This window comes from Falco biarmicus, chromosome 18 (genome assembly GCF_023638135.1).
Source record: "Falco biarmicus isolate bFalBia1 chromosome 18, bFalBia1.pri, whole genome shotgun sequence".
Taxonomy (NCBI): domain Eukaryota; kingdom Metazoa; phylum Chordata; class Aves; order Falconiformes; family Falconidae; genus Falco; species Falco biarmicus.
In genome coordinates, this window is record NC_079305.1 from 1,146,621 (window position 1) to 1,169,437 (window position 22,817).

At 54.1% G+C, this 22,817-nt stretch overlaps 1 protein-coding gene across 4 annotated transcripts; it reads left to right on the forward strand.

Moving 5' to 3' along the window:
• Nucleotides 1-2,439: 2,439 nt before the first annotated feature.
• Nucleotides 2,440-16,480, forward strand: RASSF2 (Ras association domain family member 2). 4 transcript variants are annotated; one of them, XM_056321698.1, is made up of 12 exons: nt 2,442-2,544; nt 4,603-4,787; nt 7,894-8,036; nt 9,236-9,311; nt 9,468-9,619; nt 11,563-11,651; nt 13,301-13,452; nt 13,538-13,639; nt 13,853-13,904; nt 13,984-14,105; nt 14,890-14,987; nt 15,197-16,480. In XM_056321698.1, exons 3-12 carry the CDS (start codon nt 7,978-7,980, stop codon nt 15,264-15,266), a joined length of 972 nt encoding a protein of 323 aa, XP_056177673.1. In that variant the 5' UTR covers nt 2,442-2,544; nt 4,603-4,787; nt 7,894-7,977; the 3' UTR covers nt 15,267-16,480. The 4 variants fall into 4 exon arrangements, with proteins under 4 accessions (XP_056177675.1, XP_056177673.1, XP_056177671.1 ...); XM_056321696.1 differs by having other exon boundaries at nt 2,444-2,544; nt 7,954-8,036; XM_056321697.1 differs by lacking the exon at nt 2,442-2,544 and adding an exon at nt 4,000-4,104 and having other exon boundaries at nt 7,954-8,036.
• Nucleotides 16,481-22,817: the final 6,337 nt, after the last annotated feature.

Consider the following 22,817-nt stretch of genomic DNA (forward strand, 5'->3'; position numbering starts at 1 on the left):
CCAGGTTGCACAGTCAGCGCTGATGTGAGCAACGTCCGTGCAGCAGAATTCCCGTGACTCGTTTCCTAATTAAAAACCAACCTTCAAGCTCTCTTAGTACACTGAGCTTTGAGTTGTGCTTCTAGTCAAGAATAGGAGCAGTTAGCAAGAAGAGAGAAAGAGCCTCCGGTTTAAGGTAAAGCCTTAGGATTGGGAATTTGCCAAAATTCTGCCCTACCTTTGGCGATGTGTCACCAAAGTGAAGTCTCCGGGGCGGCTGGTGCCCAGCACCCTGGGGCACGGTGTCTTTGGAGATGTCCCGTCGCTCCGCTTGGGCTGCCTGTACAGATTAATTAGCTGAGTAGCACCTTGCCTCGTCACCAGCGTTTAAAAACAGCTGACCTAGCGCCTTGCCTCATCCCCAACCGTTTAATGAACTTGCTTCGTCAGGAGCTGTAATACTGAATTGATGTTAGACTGGAGCACCAGTGATGTGCGGTACCCGCCTGCCGTGAACTGGGACCGGGAGATGCCGAGGATACACAGCGCCTTCAGATGTCTGTCAGCCTTCAAGGGATTATTTTAAAGGGAATTAAGACACCCAGGTACCTTTTTAATTTATGTGGAGCCCGCTGCAGCTACTCCGAAAATGGTGTAGTCAGATGGGAAGAAAATGGCAAAAAGTCCCTGGAATGGGGGGGGGGGGTGGGGGGTGAAAGTAGAGCCGGTGCCGAAGCCAGCGGAGCAGCTGTTGGACCAGGGTGAGGGATTTCTAATCGTTCCTGAGCTGGGCTGTGTTTGGGTCTGTGATGAAAACCACTCTGGTCTAAATCCTGATTAATCCCTCCTGCTACTGGGTCAGAGCTCTGGAAAATAATTACGTCTTGTGTCGTGCCGGAATCAAAATTCAGCATCAGCTGCATCAACCCAATAAGAAATTCAGCATCAGCTGCGTCAACCCAGTAAGACGGGCTTTATCCCGGGCAGGATCTCAAAACCTGAGGATTTTCAGAATGCCTGAAACATCCTCAAATGGGGACGGCGACCGTGTTTCAAAGCGTCTTGGGTACAAGCAAAGGCGTTTTCGGGAGCTGTGGCTCTTTCCCATCTAGTTCCCGGAGGCTGCGTAACATCTGTAACGGGCCAACAGATACTCCTAAGCTCACCTGTATCCAGCTGTGTAATACTGAGAGTTAGCTGGGGGGTCCTCAAGCTGAAATGCTGGGAAGCTGCCAGGGTACGAAGGGGGTTTGGATGCTTGCTCAGCCTGGGGAGAAATACTTGAATTTTGGATAATTTCGGAGCTGGTGCTTTATGCTTGGGCTTGACCGAGGTCCTTGACCTGCAGGCTGAGCTGTGGGAGCGGGACCAGAGGTAAATCCGTGGAAGCTGACAGTGTAAAAGGCATCGGCTACATCCCCTGCGTGGCTTTTAGTGCAGAAACGCTGATTTCACCTGCAAAACGGGTGCCCTAACACCCCGGTGCGGCTGAGCGCAGGCTCTGGCTTCAGGGCATCGTTTTCCCGGGAGACTTTGGCCGGCCGGGAGGGATGCGCGGGCGCTGGTGGGGCCGAGATTTTGGTCTTTTCCCATGGGTTCGGTGCCTCTTGGTTCGTGCTGTGGGTAAGGGGCTGGGAGCCTGTCCTGGTTGCAGGGGGTCCTTGTGTGGCAGGAGCCGGTCGCGTTCCTTGCGTGTCGTGAATTATCCCCTCCACCCAGGCTCAGGGCTTCCCGAGTTGAAGGCAGCAAAATCAGGATTTAACCCCAGTTCCGCAACAAAGTTCCTCCTCATGCTCATGCAAGTGCCCACAGCAAAACCCCCTATTTATGGGGGGGGGGGGGGGGGGGTGTTACTCCCCTCTTTGCTCCAGTGGCACCCTGTAAGCTGGGGGCGGGGGGAGGGTGTATCATAAACACTTTCCCTCTCTTTGGGGCTAAATCCCTGGGGTTTGGGGCTGGGGTTTGCACAGCGCAGGCGGCTCCATTGTGCGGCGTGGCCGGGCTCTTCCTGTGACAAAGGGCCTCTCATCCCCGCCGGCCCTCGAAGATGCTGCTGGAATATAAATACTAACCCCGTTCCGCCTTGCTTCTGCCGAGTCAGTGTTTCCCCAAGCCAGATGGCTCCTCCTGAAGTTCTCGTCTTTTACATAAAAATTCCCAAAAATAAGGGGAATTAAAAAAAAAAAAAAAAAAAAAAAAAAAAAAAAGGCTGATTACAATCGGTGGTTGTAAAGATTCGCTTGTGTTGCTAAAGCAGCTGTTTAGTTTATTTCTTGGTTTTGTTTTTTTCTTCCCTTTGTGTGGGCTGTTTCTAGGCAAATTCCTTAAAGAGAAAAAAAAAAAAAAAAAGGGCAAAAAAAAAAAAAAAGCCCAGAGAAGCCACAAAGCGCTGGGAAAGGTCAGGAGCAGACAAAGGCGGAGGGACGTGGCCACACGCCGCTGCTCTTCTGGAATACTTAATGCCTCCGCGCTCCCCCAAACCCTCCCGCAGCGACGCGGGGCGGATGGGCAGGATGGGACCCGCAGCCCAGGAGCGGCGGCTGGAGGCTGAGCGCCGTTTCGGAGGTAACCACCATCCCCAAGCTGCAACATCTGCTTCCAGGCAGATTTTTAATTATTATTATTATTATTTTCCTTTTCAATCTCCCTTCTCCGGGGGTGGTTTTGGATCCAATGGGATCCCACGGCCATGGTTGGGAACTGGTTGCTGCCAGCGCTCGGCCCCATTGCACCGTCCCGAAGGCAGAACGGTGAAGTGCGATGCCTGCATGGCTCCGGCACGGAATATCCCAGGGTTGGGGGGGTTTAAGGCAGAAATTACCACTTTTGACTGTGTGATGCTGCACACAAGGCTCCCTCTGGGAGTCCTACACGGAGCTGGAGCCGATCAGAAGAGCTTTTCCAGCCTGGATGTGTGGGATGGGGCATCTCATGGGATCCTGCTTCTGGCAGCAGGGATGGGGCATCCTGTGAGGTCGTGGTCTGTGGATGGGGCATTCTGTGGGGTTCTGGTCCTGGCACTGGGGATGGGGCATCCTGTGGGATTCTGGCACCGGGGATGGGGCATCCCATGGGATCCTGACACCAGGGATGGGGCATCCCATGGAATCCTGGTCCTGGCAGCAGGGATGGGGCATCCTGTGGGATCCTGGTCCTGGCAGCAGGGATGGGGCATCCTGTGAGGTCGTGGTCTGTGGATGGGGCATTCTGTGGGGTTCTGGTCCTGGCAGCAGGGATGGGGCCATCCCATGGGATCCTGCCACCAGGGATGGGGCATCCCGTGGGATCCTGGCACCGGGGATGGGGCATCCCGTGGGATCCTGGCACCGGGGATGGGGCATCCCGTGGGATCCTGACACCAGGGATGGGGCATCCCGTGGGGTCCTGGTCCTGACACCAGGGATGGGACATCCCGTGGGGTCCTGGTCCTGACACCAGGGATGGGGCATCCCGTGGGGTCCTGGTCCTGGCACCGGGGATGGGGCATCCTGTGGGATCCGGGTCCTGGCAGCAGGGATGGGGCATCCCATGGGATCCTGACACCAGGGATGGGGCATCCCGTGGGTGACACCGGGGATGGGACATCCCGTGGGGTCCTGGTCCTGACACCGGGGATGGGACATCCCGTGGGGTCCTGGTCCTGGCACCGGGGATGGGGCATCCTGTGGGATCCGGGTCCTGGCAGCAGGGATGGGGCATCCCATGGGATCCTGGTCCTGGCAGCAGGGATGGGGCATCCCATGGGATCCTGGTCCAGGGGTGCAACCTGGGTGCCAGAACCAGGGTGTCCTTGGAGATCCCAGTCCCAGAGCCTGGGTCATCCTTCAGGATCCCAGTCCCGGGGCAGGGGAACCCCCTGGGTGCCGGGGTGGCGCATCCTTTGGGGTCCGCAGTCCTGGCCCCCACTAAGGGCTGTCCCTTGGGATGCCGGTGCCGGGGAGGGGTGTCCCGGGGTATCGCAACCCTGGGACCCCGCTGCGTGCCCGCAGCCCCGTCCGCGCCGCGCCCCGCCCCGCCCCGCCCCGCCCCGCCCCGCTCCGCCCCGCCCCGCCCCGCTCCGCCCCGCCGGGGGGCGGCCCTCCGGGGGGCGCCGGCTGCGCTGCGGAGCGGTGCGGAGCGGGGCCGGTGAGTGCGGCGAGATGGGGCATCCCCATCCCCACCCCCACCCCCATCCCGCTCCCCAGCCCACGGGTACCCCGGCGCCAGCCCGCAGCCAGCAGGCGGGGAAGGCTGCGCCCACCCCGGGGGGGCTCCGGACCCCTCGCCCCGGGGGTGTCACCTCAGCACCCATCGAGCACCCTCGGCTTCACCCTTCCCTCCGGGGCTGGTGCCCCCCGCGGGCTGGAAGGGAGCCACGAGCACCCGCAGGTCCCCAGCCTGGGCACAGCACCTTCGCTGCGGCCCCCACCGCACCCAAGCTGGGGACCCCCCAGCTCCTTTCCCATAGCCCCCCACAAGCCGTGGGCCGGCCAGCAGCTCCGCTGGGGGGGGGGTGGTGGGTGTCTAACCTGCTGAGTGTGGCCAAGGGGTCCCCTCATGTCCCCGAGCATGCCAGCACCCCGAGGGCATCACCCTTCATCGGCTTGGCCACCGCTGCCCACTGCCCGTCTTTCCCCTTCCCAGGACGGGGCTGAGCAGTTGGGCTGGAGAACAATAGCGGCACCAGGAACAATGGAGCAGCCACACCTTCACGCGTAGGGATGCTGGACGGGCCCTCGGAAGAAATCCCAGCTCCAGAACAGCGCCTGGGCCGGAGCCACCGCGGGCGCTGAGCACAGTTGGTCGAGCGAAGGATCTGCTGGGACAGGGTGAGCGCTTGGTTGTGTCGTGCCGCTGGGCAAAGCGGCTTTTAGAGGCTCTGGGTGCCTCCCAGGGAGGAATTTTCGCCTTGGGATGCTTTGCTGCGGATTGCATCGGGGTCGAAGCGCTGTTGGGCCGGTTCAAAGCTGCCCTGGGCTGAGGGAAGCGGTGGGGGTTGTGCAAGAGGGAGCATCACGGCCTCCCCGGGGAGTGGGATATTCCCACAATCCCTCGCACAGCTGGGGGGAGCCTCAGCTGCGCTGAAACTGCGTCTCGCCGGAGCGGGGAGATGCCTAAGCGGCAGTGGGGATGCTGCTGAAGCATCTACATGCCATGAGAGGGGACCAAGACCCCCACTCCCCCCTAATGCTCCTTTCTTTGCAGGAGCAGGGAAAACTCTCCCTCTCTTGCTGAAAACACCATCTTTGGGGTTTTTTTCTCTTGTTTTTTTCTTTCTTTTAAAAAAATATATTTTTTTATTTTATCTGTGTATCTCCCCAGGAGCTCAGCACAAGCGAGCGCTGGTCCCCGCTCCGTGCAAGGGGCAGCGAGCGTGGCCAGGCTCCGTGTGCCCCATGGGGCAGGTGGGGTGCAGGGATGTAGCGTCCTAGGAAAATCCCTAGGGAAAACCCTAAGAAGGGTCTTAGGAAGGTTATTTTTAGGGAAAGGATTAAGTCTGGGGTCGGTCAGGCCTGAAAGCGACTGCGGGAGCAGCCGACGGCTCGTGTTAGAAGGCGGAGAGGGCTGAAATCCTCCTGCCACGTGTGCAGGGGGGATTGATTTGCTCTGAGGTTGTTTTTTTTTAAAAAAACAAACGCTTTGCAAGACAGCAGCAAAAGCTCAGCCTGTGCTGGGCACCAGGGAAGCACGTCAGCTTGGAGTGGGGAAACTGAGGCACGGGGGTACCAGGAAATTAAGATGGTGCCGAGCTGCTGAGGTTGAGCAACTGATTGGGCAATTTGCGCGCTGCCAGCCCGTTGGTTTTGGCAATTTCCAGCCTCTTGCTAAAGCTGTGGCAGAAAACGGGGGGGGCTGCTCTGTGTCTGGGGATCTCTGGGCGTCCGCCACTCCCTTCCACCCACAGCCCAGCGCTCTCAAGACCCAAAAAATGGAGAATTTGCCCCTTTCCTCGCTGCTCGGAAGGGGATGTGATGACAGAGGCGACGGTGGCAGTGTCGGGGTGGTAAACAGGAAACCCAGCTCCTCAGCCCTAGGGGGACGAACCTGCATTTCGGGGCTCCCCTTCCATCCCAAAATGAGTGGTTTTTTCACTGGAGTTCACCCCAACATCCTCTTTAAGGGACCCGGGGCTTTGGCTTCACTCCTTCGTGAAGCCAACGCAGCAAAACTCCCCACGTCACCGAAGGCTTCACCCTGGGCTGCGCTGCTGGCGGGGTTTTTTGTTGGGTTGGTTTGTTTTTTTTTTCAGCCACTTTGGTGTATTTTTGGCAAGGTTTTTGCATGGGCCAGGCAGCCGTGCCATGTAACCCTCCCTCGGCGCAGCAGTGCCTCAGCGGTGCCTTCCTCAGCGCTTTTCCATCCGCCTTCAGGGGCGAGATGCTCATTTCCATCATTCCTGTATCCCACAGCTGGTACCCCCACAGCTGGGTCCCTGCCTCAGCAGGTGCCGTGCAGCCCCCGCACCCACGTTTATCCCCAAGCCAGCTGCAAAACTCTCCTCCCGCTCTCCTTTTTGAGGAATAAATAGAATTATTATGAGGGTTATTCCCTGTGGGAGGATGGATGGATGCAGGAGAGGCGGGTTCCGGCTGTGGGAGGAGGGTTGATGCCGGCCTTTGCCGGGATGCTGGCACGGCTCCTCAGCTGTCAGGAAGCCCGAAGCTTTGTCAGCTTTTCCGCCACGATGTGCGATATTTTTTTTTTGGTGGCAAGTTTCTCTTCTGCTTTCTCCAGGAGCGCTGGTGGCCGGGCCGGCTTCCTGCCCTTCCCCTGCTTGAACACCCGCTTTGCTTTTGCAACCTCTTCCGTGGCTTGAAGCACGATGCAGAGGGTTTTTCCTGTTGCCTGTAATTTATTTGCTGGGATATATCCCAAAGTACGGGGTAAGAGGTGAGGATTGCTGCTGTGCTGAGGATCTAGGGGCAGGTCTGTCCTCTGACACAGGTTTTGCTGCACGGTCTTGGTTGAGTCATTTATCCGCTTGGATTGTGTCGTGGTTTTGTTGGTTTTTTTTCAGGAAAATGGGTTTGTTTCCCAGGGGATCAGGAGGAAGCACATGGCAGTGCAGGGGGGGTGGAAGAAAACAGCGGTTTGTGGATCAAATGCTCTTTTCTCTCCTGGACTTCTCTTTTGGGACAAGAGAAGTGAGGCGGGAGTCCCTGGGAAAACGAAATCCCGCCTGTAGGAGAGTTTGTACAAACACCTGGGGAAAAGCACGACCTGGGAAGCCCTTTCTTGTTGCTGAGAACCGCCCCGATGCAGCATTTCAAGGTCTCTCCGGTGCCTGATCTCCTGAGGGCTTCGCCCTAAACCTCATTTCAATTCCACTTTGTAGCATCCAAAAACCGCGCTTGTGCTCCAAGCCGGAGCCTCTCCCCAGGTGGGATTCTGGGGGGAGTTTCCAGGTGTTTACACGACAGCGATGGAGATGTTTTGGCACTGGAGGGAACACACAAAAATTCAACCGGCATCGTTAAAAAAACCTCAAGGAACCAGCCCAGCATTTCTGGCTGCTTGGGGAGGTCGGCCCCGTGCCCGCTGCCTGGCATCGGGCTGGCACGGGGAAGCAAGTGGATCCAGACTTGCGTGTCCGAAGCTTTGTAGTAAACCCCTTGTAATGAATGGAGAAAAGGAATAAATCTTGCCTATAACCCCACCGCCTCCAGGTCTGGCATCTCCAGGGTGCTCCGTGGATGCTCAAAATGCAAATGTTAGCGTAAGCGTATCTCCGCCGGTATTAAATTTTCAGTGAGCTTACAGTGCTGCTCCCCTTATCTGATCTCCCCTCCCACCCCATCGCTTTTCCTGGAGGAGCCGCATCAAACTTCACCCGTGGCTTCATCCGCTGGAGCCTCTTCCCAAGCACTCTTCCAAACCCCAGCAAGCTGATTTTTTTTTTTTTTTTCCTCCCTGTTATCCGTGGGCGCGTATCAGGGATGCGGTGACGGGGAGGTTCACGCCGATGCTTTTCTCTCCTCCCTCTTTGCCATCCAGCTCCCATGAAAGAAGAGCGGGAGGATGGATTACGGCGGCGGCGAGTACCTGGTCCCCTGCGGAAAAGACAAATACATCTCCAAGTAAGATGCTCGGTGTGGCTGTACCGCAGGCAGTCGGTGCTGGTAGCTGGGGCCAATTCGCGATATTCCCAGGGGTTATTTGCGATATTCCCCAGGGTTATTTTGCCTTTGAGCTGGGGAGCGACCCTGGGGTTTCACTCCATTCAGTTGGATTCGGAAACAAAAAGTCGTTCCGGGGCAAGAAACGGCAATTTCCTTTTTTTTTTTTTTTTTAAAAAAAGGGGTTGTTGATGGGATTTTGAATATTTTTTTTCTTAGGAGTGTGGCCAAATGCTCTGTAAACTGTCACGAAATACAGGTTTCGCTGAGAAAGTCCCCATTAGTAATTGCTCTTTCGTGCTTTGGTAAAGAAGTAAAACGATTCCTAAGTTTCAAGGAACGTTTTGGAGGGGGTAAAGGCAATATGTGCTCTTTTTCCTCCCTTTTTTCTTTCTCATAACCCCAAATCCCCACGATTTGGGCTTCTTTATAACGAGGCTGATGGTGCCAAGCATCCTTAAACTCCACCAGCCAGCCCAGCTGAATTAACGCCAGCTTTATGAATTAACGCCCGAGGCATTGCTTCCCCATGATTCATAGCTGTGCTTAGGCAGCCTGGGTTGGGATTTTTGTTTTTATTTTTATTTTTTCATTTGCAACTGGAGCAGGGCTCAGACTTTTCATTGGAGCTGGAGTTCAGGGTCTGGAGCGAGGAGCCAACGTGATAAACTCGCCGGTGATAACTTGTGACTCCAGCATGACCCAAGGGCTTGGGCACTCCAAAAATGTAATTGTTTTTCCACCTTGTGACTGACTCCACAGGGGGCTGATGGTTTTCTTACCTCTTTTTGCAAGGTTTGTGGAGGGCAGGGCTGCGGGGAGCTTGTCCCTGTATTCCTGGCTGCCAAGAGCAACCCCTGGTTGAACCTGCAGCAGATACCCTCAACAAGGGAGGTCTAGAGGCAGCATGAGACTCAAATTTGCCTCAAATTAACCTGGTTTGGGGGCGCCCAGCAGTGTAGAAGGTTCATCGCCCAGCCTGACCCTGGGAAAAGCAGTTCCTGCTTTCTCCCAGATCCCCAAAATTCCCCCCTGGCCAGCTCAGGGGGCACGCCACCGGGTACCAACCCATGCCGGCAGCATCCTCCCTGGCTCCTCCACACCTTTCTCAGCATCTTTCCCTTTTTTTTTTTTTTTTTTTTTAAATTTCTTTTTCCCAGAAACGAGCTGCTCTTACACTTGAAGACGTATAACATCTACTACGAAGGGCAAAATTTGCAGCTGCGGCACCGGGAGGTAAGAAGCCCCTGGAGCAGGCGCACAGCTCAGCAGGAGAGACAAACCAAGGGAGCTGGGCTCGGTTGGGATTTGTGAGGTTTTAGAACCATTGCCCGCCGGTCAGATCCGTGGCTGTTTGTCTTCGGGGTGCTGAGCTGCCCACCTCTCGCGCAGGAGGAAGGCGAGCTGATCGTGGAGGGGCTGCTGAACATCTCCTGGGGCTTGCGGCGCCCCATCCGCCTGCAGATGCAGGATGACAACCAGCGCATCCGCCCGCCGCCCTCCTCCTCCTCCTGGCACTCGGGCTGCAACCTGGGAGCCCACGGGTGAGTAAAGGGAAAAGGAGACACCTACGGGGTGTGTGTCGTCCCCACCCCCCCCACACCCCACCCCCCTCCCCATCCCCCAGCTGCGGGTTGTAGCCCCAGCTGCCTTGTCTCTGTCCTTTTGCTTCCAACGCACGACACCCCGAAGAAGCCAAGTCGAAAATAAAATTGCTTGGTTTCACTTTGCAAACCGCCCTCCCTTCTTTTGCAAAGACCCCCTGTCTTTTGCAATGATTCCACCTTTTTGCCTTTACCCCCCGTTTTGCAAAATCCCCCCTTTTGCAAAACTCCTTTTTGCAAAATCCCTCCTTTTGCAAAACTCCTTTTTGCAGACCCCCCCCTTTCGCAAAGACTCCCCTTCTTGCAGACCCCCTTCTTTTGCAAAGACCCCCATTTTTGCAGCCTCCCCTTCTTGTAGGCCCCTCTCTTTTGCAGACCCCCATTTTTGCAAAGACCCCCTGACCTTTGCAACAATTCCTTCTCTTTTTGCCAAGACACCCCCTTTTGCAAAATCCCTCCTTTTGCAAAGATTCCTTTTTGCAACCCCCCCCTTTTGCAAAGACTCCCCTTCTTGCAGACCCCACCTCTTCTGCAAAGACCCCACCCCCATTTCTGCAAAAAATGTACAACTTTTGCAACTATTCCCCTTCTTTTGCAAAAACTACCTCTTCTGCAAAGACCCCCCCATCTTTTGCATCGATTCCCTCTATTTGCCAAGACCCACTCCTTTTGCAAAGCTACTTTTTGCAGACTGCCCTCTTTTGCAGGCCCCTCTTTTGCAGACCCCCATTTTTGCAAAGACCCCCTGTCCTTTGCAACAATTCCATCTCTTTTTGCCAAGACACCCCCCTTTTGCAAAATCCCCCCTTTTGCAAAACTCCTTTTTCCAGACCCCCGCTTTTGCAAAGACTCCCCTTCTTGCAGACCCCCCCTCTTTTGCAAAGACCTCAATTTCTGCAAAAACCGTCCAACTTTTGCAACTATTCCCCCTCTTTTGCAAAACCCCCCTGTTCTGCAAAGACCCCCCCATCTTTTGCATCGATTCCCTCTTTTTGCCAAGATCCACTCCTTTTGCAAAGCTCCTTTTTGCAAAGACTCCCCTCTTTTGCAGGCCCCTCTTTTGCAGACCCCCATTTTTGCAAAGACCCCCTGTCTTTTGCAACAATTCCTTCTCTTTTTGCCGAGACACTCCCCTTTTGCAAAAAACGCTCCTTTTGCAAAACTCCTTTTTGCAACCCCCCTTTTTGCAAAGACTCCCTTTCTTGCAGACCCCTCATTTTTGCAAAGCCCCCTATTTTTGCAAAGCCCCTCTCCTTTTGCAACCCTCCCCCTTTTGCAACCCACCCCCCCTTTTACACCCCCCCTCCCCCCCTTTTGCAAAACTGCTCCTTTCTGCAAAGGGCCCTTTGCCTGCCAGAAGCTCTCCCGGGCCAGCCTGGGGGTTCCCTTGGGTACCAGTTTGATGCTGGATGTTGCTCTGGGCTGCAGCATCTCCCCGTGATGCCGGTTCCCAGCCATGCCCGTGGACCCCTGGGCTGCCCACCAGCACCCCCTGGCCCAGGGGGGTCTTGCCTGGGTTTTGCGGGTTTTTTTAGATGTTTTCAAAGGGAATAAAGGGGCAGGTTCAGCTTTGCTTGGGCAGGGTGTGCCTGGAGCCTGCAAAAGCACTGCTTCAGGCTTCAGCAGCCCTTCCTGGGAAGAGGGCAGCTGCGATAAGATGCTCGAAAAGGTTTATTGGGATGGAACTTACGGATTTATGTTGCAGCTAGCCTGTGCTGTGACCCTACAGGGATGGTTAATCTGCCAGATCCGTAGGGAGAATGGGCTGCTTCCCATCCTGGATACGGCAGTGTGGGGGCTTGGAGAGGGAATTCTGGTTGTCGTTCCCTCTGCAGCTGCATCCTTACAGGTCACCCAGCATTTTTTTTTTTTTTCATTCCCAGGTCTGTGCTGAAGCCCAGCACTTTGCCAGACATCCAGGTTACGGATGCAGATGCCACGCCAAACACGGAGGCTCCCAGGAGTGCTGCAGGTGAGCCGGGCTCCGATCCGGTTGGATTTGCCCAGGTGGTTGGGATCGGCTGCCTTATGCTCCAGGGTTTTGTTTTGAGAAAACACAAAACAGGCATTTTTTTCCTTCCAGAAATCAGTTTCCCCATCCTGCTCCAGGTTATTTCAAGCCATTTCCCAAGCGCCTATATTTAATTCATTATTATATTTAATTTATTATGAAATTGCAACAAGAAAAACGCTCAGCCCGACGGCCCGAAGCCTTTCCCAAGGGGTTTTGCTCGGAGAAGGGGCCGCAGTGGGATGTGGTGAAAAGCAGCTTGGAAAGAAATAAGGGGATGGAGCAAAGAGCCTCGTGGGATCGTAGGGAAAAGGATGTTGGAGCTTCCCTTTCCCGGCGGCTCCGCTTTTAGGGAAGAAGAATAGGCCCTGTTGGGAAGTGCGATTACCATGGGGAAGTCAACATTTCTGCAAAGGTTTTTGGTTTTTTTTCCCATCCCGGATTTTCCTCCGAGTGGAGGGGGAAGGTCTCCTCCGCCCTGGCGCTTCCTTAACCCCTTGCTTTGAGCGTGATTCAGCGATGAGAGGGACACAAGCTGCCCCACTGGCAACTCCCACTGGGAAAACCTGCTTTATGCATTTTTCTCATTCAACCGGGCATTTTGCAGATGTTCCTGGCTTCTTTTTTTTTTTTTTTTTTTTTGAGGAGAGTGCTTGTGGTGTTTTTATGGACATACACCCTGGAGGCAGAGAAGAACCAGCTAATCCTTTTGACTTTGGGATGCTCACCCTCTTCCCGGCTTGGGGATGAGCTGAGCCCTTGCAAAACTCATTGATCCATGAAACCCTTTTACTTCATCCATGACCTTCCAGCTTTCACCCCCCCTTTTTTTTTTTTTTTATTTCCTGTGCCCGACACTTTTTTTTTCCCTTTTAATTAAAGCTTGCCCGGGCAATCTCCACAACACATCATACCGTAGAAATAACCCAGCGGCTATTTCAGCCAGCCGTATGACGTTAATCCTCTGCCAGCGCATAAGAAAGAAGTCTTTTATTATATTTTTTCTTCCAAAAAGCCTGTAAAAACCAGCGCGTAACGCGCGTGCATGGCTCCTCGTGAGTGCTTAGTCACCGTGGCCCGTGGCGTGCAGCTGGAGCGGGGCGCACCGGAGATTTTTCTTGCTGCAGACATGCTTTGAATTAAAACATCCAAGCTCGAGACTGGAGTGGTTCATTAAAAATGGATGAAGAGCTGATTTATAATAATCTGGACCTGGGCCAGTTTTCACGCAGAGATCTGAAGTGCTGGCCTCATTTGCCTGTTCTCATTAAAAGGGGAGGAAAAAAAAAAGTAAAATTATGAAAAAGCGAGTAAAGATGCTCGAGTCGCCGGGAGAAGAGGCTTTATCCAGGTAGCAGCCTGGATTTGTGCAGTTAATTCTGAATTAATAGCCTCCTTCAGGAGCTCGGGGAGAGCAAACCAGTAGCTGCTGTGGTTCAAACTGGTGGGTTAAATCCATCCTGGGAAGTTTGTAGAGCTGTAATTCTGGGATGGTGACTTGCACATCCATGGAGGGACTCCCAGCAGCAGAGAGATGCTGGGGTAGGACCCTGTGGGGGTCTTGCTCACCCCCAGTTCTCAGCCCCATCCCCCCACCGGATCTTTTCCAGCCCCCAAGTCACAACCAGAGGAGACACCGCAGCTGATGCGGACACGGAGCGACGTGGGCGTCCGGCACCGGGGCAGCGCCCGTACCCCCAGCGAGCAGCGCCGCATCCGCCGCCACCGCTTCTCCATCAACGGGCACTTCTACAACCACAAGGTGAGCCCCACGCTCCCCGAAAGCTCTCCCAGCGGGTGGGTGGGGAGATCCAGGGAGGGGGTTACATGGATTTGGTGCTCCGTAGACATCCGTCTTCACACCGGCGTACGGCTCCGTCACCAACGTCCGCATAAACAGCACGATGACGACCCCCCAGGTGCTCAAACTGCTCCTTAATAAATTCAAGGTATGAGAGATATCCCCCCCCCCCCCACTCCTGGGTTGCTCTACATGGGGAATTTATACCTGTATATATATATATATATATATATGGGATACAAATATATAGATATATAAAAAATGCAATAGCAGAGCAAACCAACGGGATTTTTTTTCTAATTTCTGGGGAAGCCTAGGGTAGAGAGGTGGCTGGTTAACAGCGATGTCTTTCTCCCTTCAGATCGAAAACTCGGCGGAGGAGTTTGCGCTGTACATCGTCCACACCAGCGGAGGTGAGTCTGCCAAAAACCTCGGCCCCAGCACAGCCCTGTCGCCCCCCCGGGTCCAACGCCGGCGCTTTTGGTGTTGCAGAGAAGCAGAAGCTGCGAGCCAGCGACTACCCCCTGATCGCCCGCATCCTGCAGGGCCCCTGCGAGCAGGTCTCCAAGGTCTTCCTCATGGAGAAGGACCAGGTGGAAGAAGTCACCTACGACGTGAGTTTGCCGGCACGGGATGCTCAGCCCTTTGGAATTGGGATTGGGATGCAACTGGGGCTGGAAAACTGGGGGGAGATCTCCGTGCTGGGGATGCAGGGATCGCTGCGCTGTGTGATCCTGCGTCTCCCCCTGAAAACGCCCCATCCTGGGGGAAAAACCTTCTTCTGCGCTTAAACCCTCAACCAAGAGCAGACACCCCCAGCCCTGTTCTGCCCCCCTAAAGCTGACCACAGAAGAGCCATTCCTGTGCAGCCTTTGGTGTAATTAATTTTTTTTTTTTTTTCCCAGCCGCGGGTTTATGGCAGGAGCAAACAGCTCGTTCGTGCCATCTGCCGGCTCCCTCCCACCCCACCGCCGCTTTCCTCTTAAATCAGAGCCTGGATAAGATGCTTTTGGGGGATATTGGGGCTTAAACCGCCCAGACAAGGCACTTTTGGGGGATATTGGGGCTTAAACAGCCCGGAGTGACGCGCTGGGGGTGCGCAGGGCTGTCCATATCAAGGAGCCGGTGGGTAAAATGCAATAAACCACAGGTGGATTTTTTTCCCAACAATTAGCTAGCACGCATTTGCACAAGCTGGTGCACGTGCTGTGCAGGGGAAAAGTGGTTTATTTTAAGTTTTCTGGGTGGTTTTTTTATTTTAGGTGTCTGGGGGGGGGTGTGTCCTTGATTTCCCCAGTTAAATCTGGGGAGGGGATGCTGCAAGGTTGCCTTCGGCCTCGCGAGGTTGGGGCGTCCCCCTCTTCATTGCCCGGCTGGCGTTTCTCTCCACCCCCCCAGGTTGCTCAGTACATCAAATTCGAGATGCCTATCCTCAGGAGCTTCATCCAGAAGCTGGAGGAAGAGGAGGATCGCGAAGTGAAGAAGCTAATGCGCAAGTACGCCGGGCTCGCTGGCGTCGGGGGGTGATGCTGGGAGTTAAGGACGTTGTCGGGGGGCATTTCAGTGCTGAAAATTCATCTGCACGGCCTTGCGTCCCTGGTGCAGTTTGGGTTTGGTGTGATTCTGGGGGTTTTGTGGCAGTTTGGGTTAAAAGCCCAGCGTGATGGTGCAAAAATCCTCTTTTCCTTGTCCTTCGCCTCCCCAGATACTCCATCCTCCGGCTGATGATCGAGCAGAGGCTGGAGGAGATTTCCGAAGGTCCGACGGCGATGTGAAACGCCTCACCAGTGCCCCGGCGCCGGGTTGCATCGCACAACTGTACCGAATCCTGAATCCCCATCGTTCCCGGAGCTCTCCCGATACCCGCCTGGATCTCTCCAGCTCTGAGCCAACCCATCTTCCCCCGCCTTCATCTGCGCAGCGTCCTCAGGGGCTCCTCCTTGGCAGACGGGGCTTATCCCAGCAAGGCTCTGGCTGGTGGCAGCTTCGGCCAAAAGCTCAAATCCCTGGAAATAATGGGGGGAAAAAAAGAAAAAAAAAAAAAAGAGGAAATCCGGGGCTGGGTGAGGGCTGCAAGCATTCGAGAGCAAGAATTTGGGGCTCAGTTTGAAGATGCTCACTTCAGCCATGCCCACACGTGGCTGCTGGCAGAGGACCTGCTGCTCGGTGGCATGAGAGCACAAATAATTCCTCTTCTTTTTTTTTTTTTTTTTTTCCCAGAAAAGCACATTTCTGTTGCAATAATTGGCAGGTGATGGGAAGCTTTTGTAAACTGAAAGGGTTGGCTGAGAACTGGGGCTTTTTGAATACTTTTGCTGCCAAAAGCGAACCTGGGGACTGACGGTTGGATTTACAGCAAAATTGTAAATCACATTTTTCCGGGTGCGTCCTCTTAACCTGCATCGGTCGCATAACCCCCTCCTCCCCCCATTTCTAATTTGCACTAATTTTAGGGATTTAAAAAACAAACAAACAACACATACACACACAAACCATGATGTCAAACCTCTCTAGTAGCTGTAACATGCCAAATAGCACTCGCAGGAGTAGTTGACGGCGCTGAGCATCTCTCGAGGGATGCTGTGCAGGATGCAGCGGAGGTGGCAGGAGGAGGGGGAGGCAGAAATAAAGAGGTTTTTATTTTGCAGCTTGATGTTGCAGCAGTGCCAGGACCAGGACTGACTCCTTTACCACCATCACACCTGGAAGAACCTTGTTCCTCCCGGGCTAAACCAGCAATATCGATTTTATACCTCGATGTGAACTAAAACTCTTGACTTTTTCCCTCCCTGGAGTTTTTGCAACGTATCTTTGTAATTTTTTTTTTTTTTTGGTTTATTTTCATGGTACCTTTTCCACCTTTAACGTGTTAAGGAAAGTGTTGTACAGCGAGCAAGCTTTTTTATGTCTGTGAAGGATGACTGTGGCGTTGCTTGGTTGATTAACAAGAAAAGAAAATATGTAGCAATTTAATACAGACTGAACCCCCCCCCCCGAGTTCGAGTTTGGTTTGTTGGAAATAAAGCACTTTGCGGATCGAAATGCTGCTGCCATGGGCTCCGGGGGGGGGGGGGAGGGGGGGCTGGGAGCGATGAGTGGGGAGAGCAAAACCTGCCTGTGTCCCAGTGGAAAAAGTTTCCCAAGGAGAAATGCTCCCGCTCTGCCGATTTGGAGACTCGCGAGCGAATTGCCGGAGGATCTGGGGGGATGTTGGAGGGTTTGTCCAGCCCTTGGCGACCACCTACCCCCATGCGCCACGGTCAGTGGGCTCCATCCTCTGGATATTTCTTTTCCAGAAGGCAAAACTCGCCTCTAGAAGCACACTCTTGCGTTGCTTTGTCTTGATTTAAACAGGTGGAGTTTTTCAAGGGGATCTGTTCAGATTTTTTTCCCCTCCTGGAGGCTGAGCTCTCTGTGTCCCCCAGGTTGTCCCCAGCCGCGTTTTGCTGGCTCCCCAAAGCCGCTGGCCCATTTATCCAGCCCACTGAAGCCCGTTTATCCCTCCCCATGCAGGAGGGGGATATGAGTGACGTTGGCTCTGCTTGTCCGGATTTATCCACCGGGAAAAGTCCGATGTGAGTCGCGCCCGGCGGGCACAGAGGGGAAGAGCCAGCACCAGCGCGGCACCGGGTGCACGGGTAAGGGCAGCATCCTCGGCACGCAGTCGAGGGATTAAAAAAAAAAAAAAGAAGAAGAAGAAGGAATTAGGTAGATAGCAAGGGGAAAAGTGTAAGGTTTTGGCACACACCTGAGCTGGAGGTTGGGATGGGGAGAGCATCTGGGGAAGCTCAGCACCCTGCCTGGCCCACGTTGTGAGCCATAAGCTTGGATGTTGTAGGGGAAAGCAAGAGGGGAAAAACCAGGAAGCAGAAAAAAATCCTCGTGTCTTAATTTTTGTGGGGTTTGCTGCTGGGTTTTGCAGTGTTTCCAGCGGTGGCAAGGCAGCTGCAAACAGCTGGAAGGGGGACATGCACTTCTTTGGGCTCTCCTTAAAATAAACCACATTAATCGGAGGAGCAGGGCAGCAAAACGAGGAAAATTAACTTAATCAAGCCCTTTTTTTTATTACTATTTTTTTTTAATCGCTGGGTTTTGAAGGGGGGGAGGGTCAGGCCTAGCAACTTCTAGCAGGGGCCACCGGAGGGAAACGCTGACGCAGGGATGCTGCAGCCGGGGCGGCCGGCCAGGGGGGCTCTGCTTTTTCAAAAGGCTTTTGTCAACGCAGCTCCTGCTATTTTGGGGGATGATTTCGGGGCCGCGATGGCTCAGCAGCTTCGGTACAATGAGCCTGTTTGCTCAGCCACCGGCTGGAGGGGTTGCAGGGAGGGGGGTGGGTTGGGGGGGAGCACATCCTGATGCTCCAGGGCTTTGCAGCGGGGTGGAAAACTGAAGGTGCAGCTTTGCTCAGGAATTTGGGAGCGTTGGCATTGCACCATGCTGGCATATTTATTAAATATATACCATCTGGTAAATATGTACGATAATACATCAGATGTATTTGTATGTACTATATAATAGTACATACCTTTATAGATATAAATACATAGAAATGTGTTTGTATCATACATAAAGGGCACCGGGACCCCCCCACTCACCATCCCTCCTTGTGCCCCGTTCGCAGGTCGGGCAGGATGAGGCCCCGCGATGCCTGGTGCTGGGTGGTGATGCTGCTGCTCGCCCTCTTCAGCGACGTCGCCGGTGGTCGCCGCGGTGCCGGTGGGAGAACTGGCGGGCGAGGCGGTGGCGGCGGTGGCGGGGGGCTGCGCGGGGGCTTTCGGGCCGTCTCCCGCAGCGGTGGCACCCCTGGCCGTGGCTCGAAGGTGGCGGGGGCCATCGCTGCCGGCGCTGCTGCGGGGTACGGCATGGGGCTTTTGGGGCGCCCACGGCCATCCCGCCTGGGGCACGGCGTCCCGGCAGCCCGGCAGCCCCCACCGGTGGGTGGCTTTCATGCCCCAAGTTGGCCGGACATGGGTGCCAAGAGGGGACCCCCCAGCCGAGCCTCTGGGGACCGGCGTGGTGGCATCAGCCCCACTCTGCTGCTGGCACCCGCTGTCTGCTTCATCAGCCACGGGCTGCAGCGCTGAGCACGGCAGGGGACCCCGGGGGACCCCCGGCCGGCTGAGCCCGCCGGGATTTCTTAGTGAATGACTTTCCTGGGAGATTAGATGTGGCTTGGGGAGGTGGAAGAGATGCTCCGCCGCTGCCTCAGTTTCCCCCCGCCGGCACGCTGGGACCCTGAGCCAGCAGCCGGAGCTGGCAGGGCCACCCGGGAGCCGGCCAGATCCTGCAACCCCCATCTGCAAGAGCACGTACGTGAGCAAACCCAGCCCGGCAAGGAGGTGTGGATATTTGCACCCGGGAAGATGCTGGAACAGCCCCACCAGCGCTTGGATCTAGTTTCCTATTGCACGGCTTTACCAAAAAACGCTCCTTTCCCCCCGCAAGAGCGCTGGGACTCTGGGGGGGTTGGATGCAGGGCTTGAAAATGGACCCCTCCACCTTGCAATAAAGTTTGGCCTTGAGACAGCCTCTCTTTTTTTAACCAAATCCATCGTGTTCAGCACTGGCAGCAACCTGAGGAAGAGCTGCTGCATCTTCAAGGGATGCTGCAGAGGCGGGAGAGCATGATGCTCGGGGACTTGAACCACCCCCACCCCCCCCAGCTCCATCTCTTTGGCTTTGATATGACCAAACACGTCCCGATCTTTCCCATCCCCTGCCCAAAACACACCCAGCTGTGGGACTGACACTCCCTCAGGTGCTTCATGTTTGGCAGAGAGGCTGCAAGTTCACCCTGGGAAGAGCTTGAAAGGAGCAGTGAGTGATGCTTTCCCCTCCAGCACCTGCGGTTTCTTCTCTAATCCCTGTCTGGGGGGGGTTACACCTTCCCTACAACCTGGTGCAGCAGCTCAACCGTTGCTGTGAGCAAAGAAAATAAAAAGAGATACCAAGAGAAATATTGGGGATCCCTAAAAAACTTGTGGGCAGCCACGAGCACCGTCCTCCAGCAGGTAAGTCCCTTGCCAAAGTATTTTTGAGCCTGGATGTCCGTGAGCAGCTCATTCCCCCTTAGAATGAGGGGAGGGGGGTGTAAATATCCTTATCACCTCCCCAGGAGAGCGGCTGGGTCGGGTCCTACCTCTATCCAGGGGTGGAAGGAGCCCTGGCAGCTGTACATTGATTTTCTGGGCTCTTTTTTAATGCTTTCTTAAATTGTACAGAAGTCATTTGGCTCCCGAAGGATTTAACAGCATTTCAAGCATGGGATGCCCCCCAGGCCGATGCTCTCATGGGCGGCCCAACCTCTGTCATCTCTCCCCTGGCTTAGGGAGAGCTTTTAGGCTGAACAAATCCAACTTTTCCTATAGTGCACCGTGGGGTTAATTTTTTTAACGTGCTTGTTTAAAAGAAACAATGAACCCAGCAGAAACTCTAGGCACAGCTCAAGTTTGCATTTTTCCAGCCTATATTTTGCATCCAGAGCCACTCGGGTTGTGCTTCAATGCCCAGACCCCATCACCAGCATCCTCCGCTCACAGCCCCCAGTTTGCAGCCTGAGCTCAGAACCCCTGTCAGGATGATCCTGCGCTTCCCACATCACATTCCCAGAAGATCTTTTCTTGCTTTTCCCTCCCACCTGCATGCAACACATGGGGACACGCTCCGATTTCCGCCCCCCAGTTCAATTTCCAGCCCTTGCGGGGGGGTGAGTTGCGGGAAAAGGCTGTAAAAGCTATTAGCATCCTTGTTAATTACCATGTGCTGAGGGGCTTTGGGGTTGCATGTTTTTGGGGGGGAGTGGGGCTGCTTTTGAGCAACCCCAGATGCTGCGATCCCTCGGCGATGTGTTTTTCCAGGCGAGTGGTTACTGGCAAACTCCAGGCATTTTAATACATTTTGCTCTGGAACAGCGAGCGAGCACCGGCCTCCAGCGTGCTCGGCTGTAAAGCTCAGCCTGATTTTGCAGGGGTTTTTCTGGAGATCGAGCCTTGCAAAAGCATCCCTGGGGCTGGTCCTGGGAGCTGGTGCTGGGCTCAGACAGGAGATGGTGCTGTTCGCTCTGCGATGCGGCGCCTCCGATCCCCAACACTGGGTCAGATGCAGCAATAAAATCACCCCTGGATGAGGTCTAGGCACTCACTTTGCTTTTCAAGCCTCTAACTAAGACTATTTCTCCCCCAACTCTGCAAACCCTTCAGTTGGGCACCAAAAATCTGCTTTTTTGCAGATTTTTTTTTTTTTCAGGCAAGAATAATCTATTTGGTTGCTCTGCCTGCCTGGGGGATGCTTGTTTGCGGAGATGAGGGATGCAAAGCGCCGTGGGATGGGCGATTCAGCGCAGAGTATAAAAAAAACAACCCCCAAAATTTTATTGCGTTTGTACTTCAGGGTTTATTATCGGCCTGGTGAATCAGAAACGCTCCCTAACGTTGCTTGGCAGCAAGGCTGCCACCTGCGCTGCAGGATTTGGAGTATTTAAGCTAATTAACACAGAGCAAATCATTCATCTAGTCCAACCAACCCGTCCTAGGGGCACAGAAGGCTCCAGGGATTTGGATTCAACCTTAAAGGACACGAGGGCTCGAAGCGTGTCCCCGTGTCCCGCGTGAGCGCTCCAGGAGCCAGGAAAACTCCGATGCTCCCCCCGACCCCGCAGCCGACAGCTCCGATAATCACCCTAAAACCCAATTACCTGGGGCAGGACCCGTGCTGGTTAAAAAACGGGTGGGAATGATTTTGGGGGGGCTCATCTGAGCCGTGTTTCCCTGCGCTTGGGTCGCTGGAGCAGCTTCCCCGTGCTGGGGTGCAGTGCAGGGAAAATGGGGGGTGTGGGGGGCTAAAAATAAACATTTTGTGTTTCTGCCTGCTGAGGTCAAACCCTCGCCGGGGGGGGGCATCATGTGGGTGCTGCCAGCCTCTTCCCAGCAACATCCATGGGCTCACCTTGGAAAACAGGGCGGGGGGGGGGGGTGTCCTTCTTTTGGGGGGGTTGGTTGGTTGTTTTTTCCTTCTTTTGGGGGCTTGGGGGTTTTTTTCCTTCTTTTTTTTTTTTTCTTCCTTCTTTTGGGGGTTTGTTGAATTTTCTTCCTTCTTTTTTCTACATGTGTTTCTTTGTTGGTGTTTGGGTTTTTTTCCTTCTTTCTGTTTTTTGTTTTTTTTTTTTTTTTTCCTCTTACCGCTGGGCTGCAGCTTGCCAGTGCAAGGCTTATTAGGGGATGGGTCTCCCCAGCCCATCACTGCAGGGTTGTATCTTCATTGCTACCTATTTCTCTTTCCAGTTTGAAATCACTGTCATTTTACCTTGAAAAATCTTAATTAAGAAGAATTGTAGAAACCTCCCCATGGCCCTGACCAGCAGGGTCCTCCCCAGCTTGAGGACCGGTGAAGCAGTTTTCCCTGCGGCAGAGCTGGGGGCTTTGGGGGTCTTGAGTTTATTTTTTCCCCCTTTTAAATGATACGACAAAAATCCTGAGATATTCCGTTGTATATAGGGCAAAATAACACCCTAAATAAAATGTCCCTGTAAAATTTGGTGCTAGGAGGCAGCTGGATGCCGAGTTGGTGTCGGATGAGCGGCGGCCGCAGGGATGCTTAGGACAGACCTAATAACCTCACAGGGGCTTTTTATTCCCCAAATCCTTCTTTCCAGTACAATTTTTTTAATTGCTTTTGCACAGAAAAAATGTGAAGTGTGAGATCCTGACCTTATATTTTTATTTTCCTCCTTTTGGAAACTAGCTCCCAACACTAAACCCTGCCTGCCATCTATTTTTTTGCCCCACTCCCCACTTGCTGCCTCACCTATTAATATCGAGAGCTATCGTGGTGATGCCCAGTAGCCAAATTCAAGCAAAAAGACCCTTTTATTTTGCTCTTTCCGAGCACCTGCAGGAGCTCTGGATTCCTGTTATGAGCCTCTTAAGGTTTCCTCTTTGTGAGCAAGCTGCTTGCATGCAGGAATAGTAATTTATTTAGCTTTTTTCCTTTATTATTCTGCCAAAAGTATGCAAAAGAGTCACATTTGGGGTTTACCTGGAGCATCGCTCAAAGACCACATCCTTCAGCACCCTTGTGGGCAAGGGGTTTTGCAGCACGTCCTGCGTAGGCTCAAACCAAACAGGTCCAAGGGTTGGTCTTGAGCTTAAAATTAAAGCACCATCCAGCTGAAGGGTCCAAACTCTTTCATCTTTTTAATTGTAATTTTTAACCCTTGCTGTAGTCTGAGTCATCTAACGGTGGTACTGGTTTAGGTACTGGGGGAATTTGGAATTCTGGCAACATGAGGTAGGGCTTGGGGCTTCACATGAAGGTGGTCGGGCTTAATG

Excerpts from the sequence above, each read along its gene's own strand:
- RASSF2 (XM_056321698.1), top strand. The coding sequence starts at position 7,978 with ATGGATTACGGCGGCGGCGAGTACCTGGTCCCCTGCGGAAAAGACAAA. Across the intron at positions 13,453-13,537 it reads GGCACTTCTACAACCACAAG|ACATCCGTCTTCACACCGGC; the intron begins GTGAGCCCCACG and ends GGTGCTCCGTAG. Across the intron at positions 13,905-13,983 it reads CATCGTCCACACCAGCGGAG|AGAAGCAGAAGCTGCGAGCC; the intron begins GTGAGTCTGCCA and ends TTGGTGTTGCAG.